Here is a 19,757-nt window from a genome sequence, read left to right on the forward strand (position 1 = left end):
TTCAAACCCACCAGCCACTCCTCGGAAGGAAGATGGGGCAATCTACTTCCGTAGTGATACTGCCTGGGAAACCCAAGGAGGGATCGCTATGAATTGGGTCGACTCAACGGCACATAACAACAACAACAACAAACCAAAAAGAGGGAAAAAATTCTGTGTCATTACTGAACTTCTAGATGGTAGGGAAGTCAAGACAACTGTAAGATAGAACAGACTGTTCTACACTTGGGAAGAAAACTATAAATCACAAGGTAACCTCAAAGAGAAATGATAAACCTTAATCAAAATAAAAGAGGACCAGCATAAATATTCAGCAAGTACTCTTGTAGCGTAGTGCCTAAGGCACTTGACTGCTAACCAGAAGGCTGGTGGCCTAAGGCACTTGACTGCTAACCAGAAGGCTGGCGGTTCAAACCCACTAGCCACTCCTCGGAAGGAAGATGGGGCAATCTACTTCCTCAGTGATACTGCCTTGGAAACCCAAGGAGGGGTCGCTATGAGTCGGGTCCAACTTGATGGCACATAACAACAACAACAACTAAAACAATAGCAATGAAGGAAGTGATAACACAATTCACAAACAAAATGAGCTCAGCATAGAAAATTATATGGAACAAAGAAATCAACACAATGAAAAAGCACGTGACAAAAATGACAGCAACAAATTCATATTTGCTGATAGTTACATATTTGGCAAGGGACTTATCTCTAAGACTGATGGAAAACTCCAATGCCTCAACACCAAAGGAATTAATAATCCAATTGAAAAATGGGCAGAAGACATGAATAGACACTTCACCAAGAAGAGTATAACAACAATGAGATATATACCGTTTCACCCCAGCACTGATGGCAAGGTTCAATGAGACAGAAAATAACAAATGCTGGTGGGGATGTTTAGGTATTGGGACTCTCATACACTGCTTGTGTGACTGTGAAATGACACAACCACTGTAGAAAGCAATATGGTGATTCCTTAGAAAGCTGGAATTGGAGATACCATTTGACCCAGCAATCCCATTACTAAGTATATATTCTAGAGAGGTGAGAGCCAGATAGGAACAGATACATGCACGCTCATGTTCATCACAGCACTATTTACAGTAGCAGACAGATGGAAACAACCTACGTGCCATCAGCAGGAGAGTGGATGACCAAACTATGGTACGTACACATAATGGAATGCTATTCAGCACTAAAGAATAATGTAGAGTCTGAAAAGCACTGCATAATATGGTTGAACATGGAGGACATTATGCTGAGTGAAGTAAGTCCATCACAGAAGGACTAATATAGTATTAGTTTGTTGTTGTGGAGGGTCAAGGTAGGGTTTATATATGGAGGGAAACTTTCTTTGTTGGTTGCCAGGGGTGAGAGGAGAGGGAGGACTACAAAAAAAAAAAAAAAGCATTGATCCATGTCACTTTAGTTTTGTGTATTTCACTGTATATAAATCATATTTCAATAAAATGCATTTTTTAAAAAAGGGCAGAGAGGAACTGAGAGCCATCCAATCCCTTTACCTTGTTTTCTTCAAATAGCTATGGTCCATGATTTGTTACTTCCATCCTTCTAACCACACCGTCTATCACCTGTCCATCAGCCTTTTTTCTCACTGGTACACCATGCAGAAAATTTCTGATAAGAGTCTTGTGTCAAGAACCTCTGAAAAGTTCCTGTCTTTTTACATCTGTGCCTGACCACAAAGAATAACATTTTTAGTTGTATGTTTAAGTTTGTTTAAAGGTCAGGAGGCATTAGGAAATAACTTATAAAACTTAAAATGGAGTCTGAATTGATGTCAAGACTAAAGATGGAAGTCAGGGCTCCAGCTGTAGACCGCAGCCTTCCACAGACCAAGTGCCTTAGAATTTATGCTGTTATACAAACCTGTTCAATCTTCATTATCCTCTGTTGTCTTCCTGTAAGTAATAAAACCTGTTACTGACAGAACTAAATTCTAACAAGGCTCTTGACAGGTTGGCCATAGCCTCTTTCTGGTCACTTCTTCCTTCATTAAACATTTTAGTATAGCTCAGATATCCTAGGCCCTCTGTTGACTTTGTCTCTTACAATCCCCTAACTCCCCACCTCATCATTTTGCATATTAAATGTTACCAAAACATTATTTGACTTAAAAAATTAGTTGCTCTATGTTCTGTGTTCCCTCACCACTTATTTATTTATTTATTTATTTGTATAGGTGGTAGCCTTTACTGTGTTGTATGGTAATTATTATCAATATGTACCTTATTTCTTTTTGTTCCTCCTAAGACCTGATACCCCAGTATCACAGGCATGATTCTTAGTTAAGAATCTGTGCTTTCCTCTTTGGAATTTCATGTATTGTAAATATACTTTTTTGTTTCCTGTTTTAAAAGATAACTTTCAAAGTGTAGTTCTTTGTTCTTTTTTTCTTTTTTTTTTTTTTTTAAATTTACTTATAGCCATAAAGCCATATGTTTGATGTATTTGATCATATTACATGAACAATTAATTCTGGTGCTGACAGGTTAGGAGAAGTTCACCCAGAGTGGTTCCAGTAGGATAGTGCACACCACCCCATTAACACCAAAGTGAAGAGGGACTGATTGAATGAAAATTTCCCAAACTGAATTAGATGATGTGGCTTTACAGAGTGGATTGCATGTTTACTAGATTAGAATCCCCTAGATTACTTCTGGATTATGTGAGAAGCATGGGAATATTAAGTGAAAATCAGAGACATAAATCATCTGAAGTAACACGTCACAGATGCATGTGCAGGGATGGATGCAAGTGCAGCTTTAATGCAGCAAGGTCATGGCAATTGTGCACAGTGCATTGAACTCTGGTTAATGAAGAGTGACCCACTGAATATATCATGTCATGTCATTATGCATATTATGTTCAATATATGATGCCAATAAGACTTTTGTTATGCATATAGTTTATTTCCCAAATTGCTTGCTGGAGGTCCTCTCAGAGGCCTAGATTGCAGCTCAAATTCAGTTTACCTGAAACATCTCTTGATCTGTGGGTCCTGGTTTGTATAGTAGTATCACTCTCTGCCAGGACATTTAGGGTTTTTTGTTTTTAATTGTGATTTGGGTGAAAATTTACAGAGCAAATTCACTTTCCATACAGCAGTTCACATACAACAAAGTGTAGTTCTTGACTACTATAGTATTTGTTTTAATTATAATAATCTGGTTTATGTTGTTATATAGCTTTTAGTAGTTGAAACAGAACTTTTACGTATTTTATTTTATCATACATTCACCTACTTTTTACTGAGTACCACCATGGTATACATTAGGACATGTAGAGGAGTAAAACATAGTCTCTGCCTTTGATCTTTACTAATGCCTGTAAAAATAGGCAAGGCATATTTCATAATCATTTTATTAATGAGGAAATGGGCTTGAAAAATATGAGTGACTTGTCATAAAGCTAGTAGGTAACAAGCCCTCAGACTTCATTCCAGATCTGCAAAATTCATGAATCTTTCTTTACATCAATCATAAGAAGTTGATACTTTCATTGTTCTGTTAATCTCTGCTGTATGTAGGTCAGGTTTCAGTAGCATAGTGCCTAAGGCACTTGACTGCTAACCAGAAGGCTGGCGGTTCAAACCCACTAGCTACTCCTCAGAAGGAAGGTTGGGCAATCTACTTTCATAGTGATACTGCCTCGGAAACCCAAGGAGGGGTCCCTATGAGTCGGTAGGACTGCATGGCACATAACATGTTATTGTTCTTTAGTATCTCTCTCAGCTCATTTGGATAAGAAAATAACTCATGTTTGTAGTTACTTTAAAACTGTTTAAATGTAACTATATTTTCTTGCCTAGTTTTCACACATTTTTTACTTTGTTCAATTTTCTTCCTTATTAGAAGTTAGGTATGGGTAACTTTGTTGTTTTTGTTGTTATGTACCATCCAGTGGCACCCGACTCACAGTGACCCCTCCTTGGGTTTCGGAGGCAGTATCACTATGGAAGTGGATTGTCCCATCTTCCTTCCGAGGAGTGGCTGGTGGGTTTGAACCGCCAGTCTTCTGGTTAGCAGTCAAGTGCCTTAGGCACTATGCTACCAGAGCTCCCTTTGTTGTTGTTGTTATGTGCCTTCGAGTCAAACCCGACTCATAGCGACCCCTCCTTGGGTTTCCGAGGCAGTATCACTACGGAAGTAGGATTGCCCAACCTTCCTTCCGAGGAGTGGCTGGTAGAACCTCTTTATTCAAGGAAGGACTTCAACAATGAGGCTAGAGGAAAGAGATGTCTTGCAGTAAAACAGCATACCCTTTCTTTATCCAAGTGGGCTTTTGTTTGTGTTTATCAGGAGCTGGGAGAAGCTTTAAACTTCTGTGGAGTGCCGATGATTAATTATCACTTGAATAGAATTTCCCCAATTCAGGAACCTTGCTGTCAACCTCACATTATTTCCCCAATGTTGGGAAAATTCCCTTAAACACGCTCTTTAACTCAGCAAGTATTCTTGTACTGTCATAAATGTTTGATGATAGGCTAGCTCTAGGTCAGATTATAAAGGCAAGGGAAAAAAAATGAGCCATTTCACTTGATTATGTGAATGATAATGCTTAACCACCAACCTTTTGATTAGCAGCCAACCACTTAACCACTGTGCCACCAGGTTCGTTAATGCTCACTTAGTTTAGTGGTTTTGGTTTGCATGAAAAAACTATGTTTGTAAATGATATCTGATACATAGAAAAACCCAAAGACACAGCACAAAAATTACTGAAACTAATTGAAAGATTCAGCAAAGTTGCAAGATCAACTTACAAAATCAGTGGGATTCCTTTACACCATGAAGAGAACTCTGAAAAGGAAATCGTAAAAGCAACGCCATTTACAATAGCCACCCAAAAGTTGAAGTGCTTAGGAATAAATCTAACCAGAGACATAAAAGACCTATACAAAGAAAACTACAAAACACTACTATAAGAAACCAAGAGACAACTACATGAATGGAACAGTCGTGGTTAGAAAGATTTAACATTGTGAAAATGTCAATACTACCCAAAGTGATCTACAGATATAATTCAGTCCCAATCCAGATTCCATCATCATTCTTTAAAGAGATGGAGAAACTAATCACCAACTTAAGAAAGAGAACCCAGATAAGTAAAGCGCTGCTAAAAAAGAAGAACAAAGTAAGAGCCCTTACACTTCCCAATCTCAAAACCTTCTACACAGCCATGATAATCAAAACAGCCTGGTATTGGATAATGACAGACACATGGCACAGTGGAAGAGAATGGAGAACCCTGAAGTAAATCTATTCATCTTATCTTTCACAAAGGGCCAAAAGTCATTAAATGGGGAAGAGAGAGTCTTTTTAACAAATAGTGCTAGTAAAACTGAATATCTATTTGCAAAAAAATGAAATAGGACCTATATGTCATACCATATACAAAACGAATTCAAGATAGATCAAAGACCTAAATATAAACATTATCAAGATCATCAAAGAAAAACTAGGGCCAAAGTTGGGGCCCTAATACATGTCATAAATACACTAATAAATGTAACTAAAAACACATAAACACCAGAAGACAAACTAGATGTCTGAGACCTTCTGAAAATCAGACATTTATGTGCATTAAAAGATTTCACCAAAAGAGTAAAAAGAGAGCCCACAGACTAGGGGAAAAAATGGGGCACTGACATAATGGACAAGGGACTAATCTCTAAAATGTATAGAAAACTTCAACACCTCAATAAAAATTAAAAAAAGACAAATAATCCAATTAAAAAATCCAATTAAAAAACAGACACACCAAAGATGTTCAGGAGGCCAATAAACATGAAGAAAGGCTTGTGATCATTAGCCATTAGAAGATGCAAACAAAACAACAATGTGGTATCTTACCACAGCATTAATAGTAAAGTTCGATAACAGAAAACTATGAATACTGGCAAGTGTGTGGAGATATTACAACCCTCATACACTGCTGGGGGGATTGTAAAATGGTACTACCGCTGTGGAAAGTAGTATGGCATTTTCTTAAAAAGTCAGAATAGAAATACCATATGATCCAGCAATCCTACCATTAGGTGTATATCCCAGAGAAATAAGAGCTATGACATGAATAGATATGTGCACACGTATGTTCATCACAGCACTATTAACGATAGCAAAAAGATGGAAACAATCTAAATACTCATCAATGACTAAATCAGTAAAACGACGGTACTATACAGAGTTAAAGAATAACAATGAATTTGCAAAACATCTCATAATATGGATAAACCTGAATGATATTCCGAGTGAAATTAGTCAATCACTAAAGGACAATTATTGTATGAGACCACTATTTTAAAAGTAAAGAAAAGGTCGTCACACAAAAAGAAACATTCATTGATGGTTATCAGGAGTGGAAGGGGAAGGGAAGGTAAACCAGTAACTAAAGGGTGGATACATGTTACCTTGGATGAAACCCATTGCTGTCAAGTCAATTCTGACTAATAGCCACCCTATAGGACAGTGTAGAATTGCCCCATAGGGTTTCTAAGACTGTGAATCATTATAGAAACAATGCCTCATCTTTCTCCCATGGAGCGACTGGTGGTTTGAATTGCTGACCTTTTGCTTCGCAGCTGAACTCCTTTACCACTGTGTCACCAGCACTCCTAACTTGGGTGAAGAAGAAGGCAATATACAATAAGTGGGAGGTCAGTACACACACAAACACACATACACATTTATAAGCTTTACTGGTTTTCCTTCTCTAGAGAACCAAAACAGAATTTGGTACCGAGAGTTGGGTGCTGCTCTAACAGAGACCTAAAATGTGGAAACAGGAGTGGAGTGCGACCTTAGACCTGAGATCCCTGTGAGAAACATCAGTAGACAACATTGCAGGCCACTCACTGGTGACTTGGCCAAATGCAGAATCCTTATGTGCCAAGAAGCTCAGGACCTTTCTGAAAGCTTCTTACATACTGAAAGCAGACCACATCCCTAAGGCAGCTACTCAGCTGCGCTCAGTAGATTCCACCATGGAGTTGATTACTAATCTCATCGCGGGGATTAACTACATCCAGCTACCCAGCCACTCAAATCCAGGCCTAGCCAATTTGACATACAACCTTAACTACTATAGGGTCTATACCCACAAATTTGACATAAAATATATCTCCATGTGTATTTACTTATGCTGCAAATATATTGATGAATACAGTAGACTATACAGGGGGCAAAGTTATGAAAACTTCTTAGCCAAAACCAAAAACTTTGAGGACATGAGTTGCAGAACCTCGGGGCTCAGGACAGTAATCTTGGGGGGAGGGGCATCAATGTAATTTGGCATAACATAGTATATAAAGAAAATGTTCTATATCCTACTTTGGTAAGTAGCAACTGGGGTCTTAAAAGCTTGTAAGTGGCCAACTAAGGTGTAACTATTGGTCTCTGCACATCTGGAGTAAAGAAGAGTTAAGACATTCAAAGACGTGGAGAGAATTAGTCCAAAGGAGTAATGGATCATGTGACCCTCAGCCTCCATGAGCCTGAGACCAGAAGAACTAGATGATCCCTTACTGCCAGTTCGGACCACTCTGAAAGGATCTCATTAGGTTCTGGGTAGAGTGAGAGAGAAATGTGGAACAAAACTCAAAATCATGAAAACAACCAGGCTTACTGATCAGGCAGAGGAGACCCCCAAAACTATGGCCCTTAAACACCCTTCAAACCTAGGACTGAAGCCTGCACGGGGATCACTTTCAGCCCCAAGATAGGCCTATAAAGTGAACGGTTACACCCATGAGGAGTATACGCCTCAGAATAGTCATCCACAGGAGACCAAAAGCACAGCATTTACCCAATAACAAAGCCTGCAGGAAGGGACAGAAAGAAGAATGGAAAGGGAAAAATTAAGGGAGAGAGATTTACATTGTGGGGATTCCTACTAATGTCATGAAATAAAATGTGTGTGAATTGTTAATTTACTGTCTAAACTTTCATCCAGGCCACAGTTAAAAAAAGAAAAAAAAGGAAATCAATGTATTTGTAGGAGTTCTTAAATTTATATTATTTTCATATGATAATAACTTCTCTTTAAATATCATGAGAATATTAACAACTACATGGTTGACTTCATTTTTTACAGCCTGTACTTAACTTAAGGGACCTTGGATTATCTGAATTAAAAGTTGGACAGCTTGATCAACTTGTGGACAGTCTACTTCCGGGATTTTTTAAAGGCAAAAATATTTCTTCCCATTGGCATACATCTCATGTCTCTGCACAGTCCTTCTTTGAAAATAAATATGGTATGTTAATATATTTTTTTGGTTCCAATTAAAACAAGCCATTTTAGTACTATTAATAATTATTGTAGTACCTACCATTTATTAGTATTTGCTATGAGTCAAGTTCTTTCCTGAGGTGGGTTTTTGTTTGTAATTTTTTGTTTATGGAATAATTTTTAATGTGTATAAAAGTTGTACAGAGTTCCCAATATCTCCTTCACCTAATGTTGGCATCTTATGTTGCCATGGTACGTTTTTCGAAACTAAGAAATTAGCATTGGTACAATACTTCTAATAAAACTACAGACTTTGTTTGGATTTCACCAAATACAGGCATACCTGAGAGATATTGCAGGCTTAGTTGCAGACCCCTACAATTAAGCAAATATTGCAATAAAGCGAGTCATGTATTTTTCGGTCTCCTAATGCTTATAAAAGTTATACTTAGACTATACTGTAGTCTATTGAGTGTAAAATAGCATTATGAAAAAGTTTGAAATATTATGAGAATTACCAGGATATGACACAGAGACACAAAGAAAGCACGTACTGCTGTATGAAAAGTGAATTTACTCTGTAAATCTTCACCCAAATCCTAATTAAAAAAAAAAAAAAGAAAGCACGTGCTTTTGGGAAAATGATGCCAATAGATTTGCACGAGGCAGAGTTCTACAAACTACCCTTCAATTTATGAAAAACTCAGTATCTGTGAAGCACAATAAAGGTATGGCTATAACGTTTTTCCACTGTATCCTTTTTTTATTCCAAGATCCAATCCAGTCTACAATAACACATTGCACTTAGGTGAGTGCTTTTTTTTTTTTTTTTTTAATTTAGATGACGTTTGTTGGATTCCAAGTAACATATTAATCTGAGGATTCATTGGGGATGAGACAGTTATGGACTCTTCTTTTACGGAAAGTTTACAAATTTATTGAGTTTTATAGCAATCTAATAGTATAACAACTTAGTTGGCTTATACTATATAAAGTTTTTTGATAGGCCAACTTCATGCATTTCTTTTTGAATGGTACTAAAAAAGGAGTGGTAGAGAATTATCAAAATGTGTTAGATATGAGAACATTTTAAAAAGCCAGTACAAGCTGTAAAAGCCTAGGCACAAAAGAACAGGTTTCAACAGTTTTCTGACAAAGTTTACACTGGAGCTGTACTTTGTGCTAGCTTAGTTCATTTACTGATTCTTCAGTCTGCCTCTACCTTTACTTCATATAAGGCTATTGAATAAAGAAATGGTGGTGCAAAGGGTGGTGCAAAGAGTTAAGTATTTGTTATCAATATTACTCCTTTTGCTCTTCCAATTTGCATGTTTACATTTCTCTTTCAGGTTGTTCCTCATATCATCAGCTATTTTTTAGGTTTAGGAAAGTATATGTTTGTGGAAGGGATTTCTTCACTTGACCCTAAGGGTTCTTACAAGAATCATTGAACCCTAAGCAAGACAAAGGATAGATGATAACTACTGTTTGTTTCTGTTGTTGATAGTGACTTTTTCTCTGGAATCCTTGATGTAAAGTAGAACAGGGCTTATCAGTCAAGAATAAGAGTTAGGAAAGAATACCAGAATATTTATGGCTCACAGCTATGGAAAGACTTTAAGATGGAAAGGCAACAGTACCTCTGGTTTGCAGTGTTTTATCTTGTTCTTCACTAGAGCTTTTGTTTCTGGGAAATGACAATTCATTATCTCTTTATGTTAACTTAAAAGTAACTTTAACCTAAATATTGTATCTTTTATCTCTATTAATTTGAATTTTGTTTCTTTGACATCTGTACTTGTATATCAGATAAAAAAGGTAGTTTAATGAACAAGGAGTAAACTGAAGAACACTGAGAATTCATGATTAATTAGATTACAAAATAGCAATACTTGAGATGGTGTTGTAAGACCAAGATCATATCATGGGTAAATATATAAGGTGAAAATTACCGTGTTTTCATTTTTGTAATATTTGATAACATTAGCTATTTCCTATATAATTATTTTTTGTTTGGAAATTAGGTTATTTATTTTTTAAATTTTCTTCCAGGTTATTTGGATGTATTCAGTACTTTACGTTCATCTTGCTTATACCGAAAACATCCAAGAACTCTTCAAAGCATTTGTTCAGATCTTCAGTACTGGCCAGGTATGAAACAACAACTCTATTTCTTATTTTGAAAAAAATTATAAATTAATTTAATATGTTATTCTCATTATCTTCTTTAATGAGATTAATTATATATAATTACATATTAGTTATATACAACTATAGGTTATTATGTATAACATCCATAAACCCAAACCAAACCCACTGCCATCAAGTTGATTCTGACTCAGAGTGACCTTATAGGACAGAGTAGAACTACCCTGTAGGGTTTCCAATGCTGTAACTTTTTATAGATGCATACTGCCTTATCTTTCTCCACAGAGAGGCTGGTAGGTTCGAACCACCAAACTTTGAGTTAGCAGTTGGATGCTTTAACTACTGTACCACCAGAGCTCCTCCATAGACCTGTCCAAATAAAACTAGAAAAAAATGTGCAAAGATCATAAATAGTCAGTTCACTAATGACATAGTCAATAGAAATAGAAAAAATTTTTCAAAAATCTCCCTCATTATGATGAGGGAAATGCAATTTAAAACAAGATACATTTTTCCGCCCATGAGATTTTGCTCATCATATTAAAAAGATTTATATTATTCAGTGTTGGCAAAGACATGAAGAAAAGGAAGTCTTTTTATTGCTGGTAGCATAAATTGATAACTGCCTTTTTGCAGGGCATTTTCTTAGTGTCTAATAAAATTTGGATGGAACATGACCAGTCAGTGAGTGTTTCATTGTGTTATACATAGGGTTAATATGAGTCAGAGCCATCTTGATAGTACCGAACAACAGCAAAAAAAAATTGTACCTTATAGTTTCACTTTTTTCCTTTGTGATATAAAGCAACAATCATTGCCTTATATCTCATAGATTCTTTTATATCAGGAATTTGGGCAGGGCACAACTGGGCAGTTTTTTTGTGATTTGCATGAAAGTTTACATAGCAAATTTATTTTCCATTCAACAGTTAATGTACCTTTTGTTTCATGACATTGATTACAATAACCATAATATAATTTCACTTTTAGGAATTTTGTCTACATGTGATCTTAAAGATTTAGATATACACAGATGTTTATTGCATATTTCTTATGGAAACACTTATGGTCCATAGTAAGGAAGTTGTTGAGTGAATTGTAGAAATCTCATAAATTAAGAAACTATAACCAGCTATTAAATTAAATGCAGTGTTTGCTGTTTTGAAAATTGTTTGCAGTATATTGTTGAGTAAAATAAGATACTTGCAGAAAAGTAAATATAATTTCCAGAGTAGTTTTTATGTATTTGTATGCATAGAAGGATAGTCATGAAATTGTTAACTGTGTTTACTTCTGGCAAGAATGGTGATAGATGATAACAATTGTTTGTTTCTATTGTTGATAGAGATTGAGGTTTGAGGAATTAGGCTTTTAATACTCTACTTTGTCTTTCCTTAAATTTTATCTTATTTTTTTACATCCTGTAATTGTCAAGAAAAATGTAAAATTAATTGTATAGATGCAACCAATTTTAGTGACTTAGCTTTTTGAGTAACTGTTATGATTTTATTAGTGTTGCTACCCTTTTTATTTTTTTCAAATTATATTGTAAAATCCTCTTCTATATTTACTGTTTTCCCCCTTTAATCATGAACTAAATGGAATGCTTAAGATTCTTTTTCTCAAAAGGATAGAAAAAAAACTTGTAAAAGATGTTAAATGTCCAGTAAAAGACCTGTGTGAAAAAATAAGTCTGTAAACTAATGTACATGTATAGTGTCAGAGCTTTGAATCTAGGTTTTTTTCTTGTGAAAAAAATAAAGTAATAACAAAAAGTAAGTGATACTTTTTTTTCAGTTTTCATACAGTCTCGGGGTTTTAAAACTTTAAAATCAAGAACACGACGTCTACAGTCTACCTCTGAAAGATTAGCAGAAACACAGCATATAGCACCATCGTTTGTGAAGGTAATTGGACCTTTTTTGGAGGAAGAGGGGTCTAGAATGCAGTAATTTTCAAAGTAATAAATTTTTCAGTATTTGTTACTTCTTGTTGTCTAATGTATTTTCTCTTTTCTTTCCACTTATAATGTGGTAACCTGTGTAATCATCATTATAATTACAGCTTATCTGAGTATAGGACTTTTCTGTTGATTCATCTGTTTGACAAAAATTGGTCTGATTTTTCCCCACGTAGCTGCATTTGCTTATGTGTTCTCTATATTAATGAGTGGCATCCACCCATTCACCCAAATTAAAAATCTGGTCATCAACCTAGATTTGTCCATCTTCCCTCACCTCCCACATCCATTGATCATTAAAGTCCTATTAATCTAACTTCCTGAATATTTCTTAAGTTTTCCTTCATCCTCACTGCCACTGCCATAAATGAGTTGTAACCAGTTTTGGCCTCTTTGACTCAATAAACACTCATTTAGTTTCTTTGCCTTTAGTTCTGTTGCTTCCAAACTGCCATCAACTCAATTTTTTAAATTGATAATCTACTTACATTTCTCTGCTTCATTGTCAAACTTTTGACATGGCATAATAGGGCATTTCATCATTTAGCCTCTGCCTGCCATTTTTCTGTTCTCATCTTTCAATGTGCTATCCTCTCCCGACCCCCACTTTTCCTCTTAGCATTTTACAGTTCCCTATATAAGACTGATTATGGTTCTTGAGCAAAGGTTGCTATTTCATGCTTCTATCAAATTGTACATGTGTTTGTTGCCTGTATCTTTCAGGTCTTACTCTCTGTAAGGCCTTTTCTGACTTTCATAGAAAGCACTTCTTTTACCACCATACCACGCACTTATTTCTAGCATAATATCTCTATGATTTTAAAAACTTATGGACGTATTTCTCCCCCATAAACGGAAAGCTTTTAGATCAGTGTCCTATTGATTTTTATAACTTTAGACAATATACAGGGCTGAGCATACAAAAGCTCTCAGTAAACATTTATTTAACAAATTGATCAGGACAAAGGTTGTGAGCATCAAGTCATTAGAATCTGAACTCAACAGGTGCCCTATTAACTGTTTTGGTATAGAGTTTTTGCAGAGTGATGTCACTTTGTTTAGTGTTAATTTCCTAGTCATTGATTCAGTATTTAATTGTTGAGTCTTTTTTCTTTTCTTTTCTTTTTTTTTTTTTTTTTTGAGTTTCAGAATTTTACTTTTTTTTTCTTTACATTTTGTGATTTGGTTAAAAGTTTACAGAGCAAATTTGTTTTCCATTCAAAATTCACACACATTTTGTTTTATGCATTGATTGCATTGCCTACAATATAGTAGCACTCTTCCCACTTTCTTCCTGTATTTACCATTTCCATTTGTCCTTCTTTCCTATCCCTTCTTGCCTTTGAAGCTTTGACCCTGTTTTGATCTTGTATGCTTGATTATTCTAAGGAGTACATACCTCACTTGTGTTATTGTTCACCTTACATAACTGTCTATCATTTGCCTGAAATTGGAGCCAAGGGATCATTGTTGGGTCTTAATTTGTTTTTTCCCCACTGACAATAAAAAGGAGTCTAGAATTTTAATTAATATTTTTTAGGGATAGTCCCAGTATTGCTGGAGTGTTATCTGTGTAGCCAACAAACACTAATATATTATTTGTGTATTTAGGGGTTTCTTTTGCGGGACAGAGGATCAGATGTTGAAAGTTTGGACAAACTTATGAAAACCAAAAATATACCTGAAGCCCACCAAGATGCATTTAAAACTGGTTTTGCAGAGGGTTTTCTGAAAGCTCAAGCACTGACACAAAAAACCAATGGTAAGTTAATTTGATATTACCCATGTTTGGAAAGAAGTCCTGCTCCTCCGTTTAAATGAGTAGAAATAACTTTGTAAAAATCTGTCTTCACATTGATCATCTTCCATGGTATTTGCAATGTAAGCTGTGTGAACGAGAAAATGTCTGCCAGCACATTGACTTTCTCAAGAGAGACATCTCAGAGTCAGAGGCAGAAGTAGCAATGTGTTTCTAACCCCAGTGGCTTTGTGAACTTCTTGATAACAGGATGCTGAAAGAAAATCATGGTAAATGTTCCAAAGTTGCATGTTAAGAAGTATGAGTACCAACAGCAGCCTAACAGTTGCAGTTCACTGAGCTGCCATATTTCCTTGATGTCATTTAATGTAAGGCTTTTGCTTCTCCTTCCAGATTCCCTAAGGCGAACTCGGCTGTTTCTCCTTGTTCTGCTGCTGCTTGGCATTTATGGACTCTTGAAAAACCCATTTTTATCTGGTAAAGGCTCTTTTTATTTACTGGATTTGTAATTTGGTTATTCTTTTAAATACTGATTTCCTTTTCATAGCTAATCTCCCTATAAATTAGATAAAAAAGTCCATTCTGAGAAGTAGACTTTTCATTCCTAAGTCAAGATTTCTCAATTTAAGTACCTTTGACATTGTTTTTGTAAGTAAAATAATTTCAGTCTGTTATGATTTGTACCATCTACAATGTCAGAGGACTTATTATATTTACATAGTGTGATGAATTCCAAGAAAAGTGCCCTTAGACAATATATTATTCTTACTCTTCCCACTGAAAATAAAAATTAAAAATTCTAGATTTTTAATGAATTTTTTAGGGATTTTTGAAAGAAAATTGATTATTTTGTGGATATTCCAAGGATTGTATTAGACTATAAAATGTTAGTTCAACATGGTTAGTGGTTACTCTCCCAGCTCTGGTGGCATAGTGCCTAAAGCATTTCACTGCTAACCAGCAGGCTGGCGGTTCAAACCCACTAGCCACTCCACAGAAGGAAGGTTGGGCAATCACTTCTGTAGTGATACCACCTCGGAAACCCAAAGAGGGATCATTATGATTTGGATCCAACTTTATGGCAGTGAGTTTGGGTTTTGTTTGTATCCAATTATACAACTATAAAATTCTACAGAAGAATTTTACAATAGCATTACAAAGAGAAATAGTCTTTTATTTCAAAGATGATATATTGAAATTTTTTTAAAAAATAATTTAAATTAGTCCCAATTAGTATTTTTTCAGTTTGTCCATCTAAATTGAAGTAATGTCAGGTTGAGTGTTTTCAATTAAAATTTCAACCAGCATTCAGTTTTTACTCTGTGTATTGTATTCTACCATCTTCACGATTGACTTTGATGAGAGAAAAAAAATGTATATTGAAAAGCATTGACTGACCTGGATCAGTAATTATCCCAGAACTTGCATGCAACCATAGATACTTTTTGTTTTTTGGGGCATCAAAACTGGAATGACTTTCTAACATCCAGAAATAGGTTTTTATTTCTACCTTCACTTGTCCCAATCTCTTTTTTTTCCCCCCAAAAAGGAACCATTATAGGGATGTTGGGAGTGATATGAGCTGGCAAGAAAGGCATGGAATAAGCTCTAATTGTTCCTTTTTTTTTTTTTCAATTTCAAGCTATAATTATGTTTTCTTTTTCTTTTTTTTTTTTTTTAATTGTGATTTGGGTGAAGATTTACAGAGCAAATTCACTTTCCATACAGCAGTTCACATATACTTTGTCTCATGTCATTGACCACATTTTACCACAGTGCAGCAGCTCCCCTCCCACTTCCTCCCCATAGATACCTCTTCCCTGTGTCCATCTCTCCATGCACTCCTGCCCCCTGAGCTGTCTCCCTGTGCATAAGCAGCCCTTCTTTCCCCCATGATTGTTCTCTCCAAGGAGTGTATCTATCTCAGGTAAATGTTCAACTCATATGCCTGTCTTTTGTTTGGCTGGAAACCACAGGTGTGGGTTCAATTTCAGACCTGAAGGGCAGCTCAGGGCCATAGTCTCAGTGGTTCCACCAGGCTATATCGGACCAGCAAACCTGGTCCACCCCCCTTTTTTTCCCCCCCAAATGATTTTGAGTTTTGTTCCACATTGTTCTCCCTCTCTATCCAGGACCTTCTACATAGATCCCCTTCCAAGTGAAGCTTTGATTCTTGTGTGTTTTTTAATTCGTGTGTACCATTAAAGAAAGCATATATTAAAATATGAAATGTAAATTGTGGGAATTGCAACTAATGTCATGAAATAAAATGTGTCTGAACCATTGAATGGGAAAAAAATATATGAAATACATTGCCTTTGTAATTTTCTATTAAGTCCAAAGGATTCTGCTGCAAATTGATTTGCATTATTTATTACGTCTCTTTATATAGATCCTATAAGGTAACTTAGGCTAAAACCTCCTTTAATGTCCATTCTGGAACTAATAGTTTAAATTTGTTGTTTCCGCTTGATATGTTCAATGTTTTTTGCTAGTCTTGTAGGAGCTCTGGTGGCGTAGTGCCTAAGGCATTTGACTGCTAACCAGGAGGCTGGCAGTTCAAACCCACGAGCCACTCCTCAGAAGGAAGGTTGGGCAGTCTACTTCTGTAGTGATACTGCCTCAGAAACCCAAGAAGGGGTCGCTATGAGTCGTGTCCAACTTTTTTTTTTTTTTTTTTTACTACCCTATGTTTTTTCCTTCTCAATGGCTTCTTCTAAGGATATTAGAAGTTTCTGAGTTTACTCATTTATAATTGCTCTAGTTTGGGAGTTTTTACCTTAGAAAGAGATCTACATTCCCCAAGGTTTGATGTCAGGTATTTTACTGTCCTACCAAACATTACTTGATCTTTCTTATTACCATCTGAGAGCAACTAATACCACCTGTCAGAAGGAAGCCTACATGAAAACAGTGCTACATGAAAAGTGAAGTATTGTGTTATTTCTCTCTTTTTTTTTTTTTAAACACCTGTGCCAATTTTTTTTTGTGCTGTGTTTAAAGCAGTGTACTTTAAAGTGTAGATCCATGGTCACTTATATCAGAATAACTAAGGATACTTGTTAAAAAATGCAAGCTTTCCAGGGCCCTATTTCAAACCTGTAAACTAGGAGTTCTGTGCTATAGCCTGGGAACCTGCATCTTCATATGTTTCTCAAGTCATTTTCCTACAGGCTGAAGGTTGAGGGCCGCTTGTTCAAGATTTCTATTGATTATTACAAGAAGAGGTGAATAATTCTTGGTTTTAATTGGAAAGTACAAAAATATTGTTTCAGTGTGACTCTTTAGTCCTTGAACTTGGTCTAGAGACCCTGAAAATCTAGTTTCTAGTCCTTTGACTTAGTTTTTTTGTTACCTCAGGTTGTTCAGATATTTAATTTCTCTGGACTTTGCTTTATTCCCCATGTAAACTAAGCTGTTTATAATTATGTGACCCTATCACATATGTTTTCTCTTCTTCTCATTAGTACGCTTCCGGACGACAACAGGGCTTGATTCTGCAGTAGATCCTGTCCAAATGAAAAATGTCACCTTTGAACATGTTAAAGGAGTAAGTTCAAAAATTTTCCTTGCCATACTTCAAATAGTATGTAATTGTTACTCTATGTAACTGTAACATTTGAGTGTAAAAGTTATTCTGAAATAGGTAAAATTACTTCCAAAACTCTTAGAAACTTTACACTTTTGGGTTAAGTGGCAGCAGCAAAAGATTGTTCTTTATCTCATGACAGGTCTTGGTACTGATTTTTGTAGGACAACCAGATATAGTGGGATAATTATGGACGTTAGAGACAAAGTAGGATTTTAAATTCAGTTTTGCTGTTTATTGGCTGTGTGCCTTTAGCAAGATCCTATAGAATCTCACAGATAATGTATGTGCCTGGCACATAGTAGATACTCAGTAAATGGTATTTCTTTACACCTGTTCCTTCTATTTGTAACCACAGACACAACTGCCATCAAGTCGATTCTGCTCATAGCAGCCCCTCCTTGGATTTCTGAGGTGGTATATGTAGTACCTTCTGCTAACCAGAAGGCTGGCAGTTCAAACCCATCAGCTACTCCTCAGAAGGAAGATTGGTCAATCTACTCCGTAATGATAAAAAAAAATAACTTATTGCTACTGAGTTGCTCCTGACTCATAGCGACCCCTCCTTGGGCTCCTGAGGTGGTATCTCTATGAAAGTAGATTGCCCAATCTTCCTTTGGAGGAGTGGCTGGTGGGTTTGAACCGCCAACCTTCTGATTAGCAGTCAAATGCCTTAGGCACTACACCACTAGAGCTCCTATAAAACGTACTAGATAATAGTATTTCTTAATAAAATGGATGAATGCTAGTTTATAGACAATTAAGTGACTATTTCATTTGTTTAACAAATATCTATTAGTGTCTATTAAGTGCCAGGCCCTTTCTAGGTACTAGACTAGAACAAGAAAGAATAACCTCTGCCTTTATCGAGCTTCACTTCTGGTGCTAGGAATTGGGACAGTAGTGTGCTAAAGAAAATAATAAAGTATGTTAAAAAGTGGTAAGTATTATGGAAGGAAAACAGAACAGGGTAAAGGTGATTGAGAGTTCTGGAAGAGCAGTTGTAATTTTAAATGAGGTGTTGAGGTTATTGTCTGATAGCAGTCAAGGCAAGTGGTGATGGTGGCATAGACTGACTTTGTAGCAATAGACTTGGTGAAAAGTAAGTAGAATCTATGTATATATTTTAAAGGTAGATCCAACAAGATTTCCTGAGGGATTGTTGCTGTTAGTTGTTAGGTGCTGGAGAGTCGGCTCCCACTAATAACAAGCCTGTGTACAACAGAACAAAACGCTGCCCAGTCCTGCACCCTCCTCACAATCTCTGCTCGCCCATCATTGTAGCCATTGAGGATCTTTCCCTTTTTTCTTGACTGTAATTTACCAAGCATGGTAGTTTTTCCAGAGACTGGTCCCTTCTAATAACGTGACCAAAGTAAGTAAGATAAAATCTGGCCATTCCCACATTAAGGAGCATTTTGGCAGCACGTCTTCCAGGACGTGTTTGTTAGTTCTTCTGATAATCCATGGTATTTTCAGTATTCTTCGCCAACACCACAATTCAAAGGCATCAACTTTTCTTCAGTCTTCCTTATTCATTCTCTAATTTTCATTTGCATATGAGATGATTGAAAATACCAAAGCTTGGGTTAGGTGCACCTTAGTCTTCTAGGTGATATCTTTGCTCCTTAACACTTTAAAGAGGTGTTTTGTAGATTTGCCCAGTGCAATACTACCTATGATTCTTGACTGCTCCTTCCATGGGTGTTGATTGAGCCAAGTTAAATGAAAACCCTGATGACTTCAATCTTTTCTCCCTTTAATGTGATGTGGGTTATTGATCCAGTTGTGAGGATTTTTGTTTTCTTTATCTTGAGGTGTAATCCATACTGAAGTCTATAGTCTTTGACCTTCATCAGTAAGTGCTTCAAGTCATCTTCACTTTCAGCAAGCAGAGAGTTGTGTCATCTGCATATCTCAGGTGGTTATTGAGACTTCCACCGATGCCACATTCTTTTTTTTTTTATTAGGATTTGGGTGAAGATTTACAGAGTAAATTCACTTTTCATACAGCAGTTCACATATACTTTGTCTCATGTCATTGACCA

General features: G+C 36.1%; 1 protein-coding gene across 1 annotated transcript in view; it reads left to right on the forward strand.

Annotated features, from left to right (window-relative positions):
* The window catches only part of YME1L1 (YME1 like 1 ATPase), a 63,404-nt gene that overhangs the window by 14,947 nt on the left and 28,700 nt on the right, over nucleotides 1-19,757 (forward strand). The window contains exons 3-8 of the mRNA XM_007936399.2: nucleotides 8,116-8,278; nucleotides 10,306-10,404; nucleotides 12,199-12,308; nucleotides 13,973-14,123; nucleotides 14,514-14,597; nucleotides 17,588-17,670. Of these exons, the coding sequence (XP_007934590.1) occupies nucleotides 8,116-8,278; nucleotides 10,306-10,404; nucleotides 12,199-12,308; nucleotides 13,973-14,123; nucleotides 14,514-14,597; nucleotides 17,588-17,670 (690 nt within the window). The remainder of the gene's footprint in view (nucleotides 1-8,115; nucleotides 8,279-10,305; nucleotides 10,405-12,198; nucleotides 12,309-13,972; nucleotides 14,124-14,513; nucleotides 14,598-17,587; nucleotides 17,671-19,757) is intronic.

This window comes from Orycteropus afer, unplaced genomic scaffold (assembly GCF_000298275.1).
Source record: "Orycteropus afer afer isolate SDZICR_OR568_19922 unplaced genomic scaffold, OryAfe1.0 scaffold00035, whole genome shotgun sequence".
Taxonomy (NCBI): Eukaryota; Metazoa; Chordata; class Mammalia; order Tubulidentata; family Orycteropodidae; genus Orycteropus; species Orycteropus afer.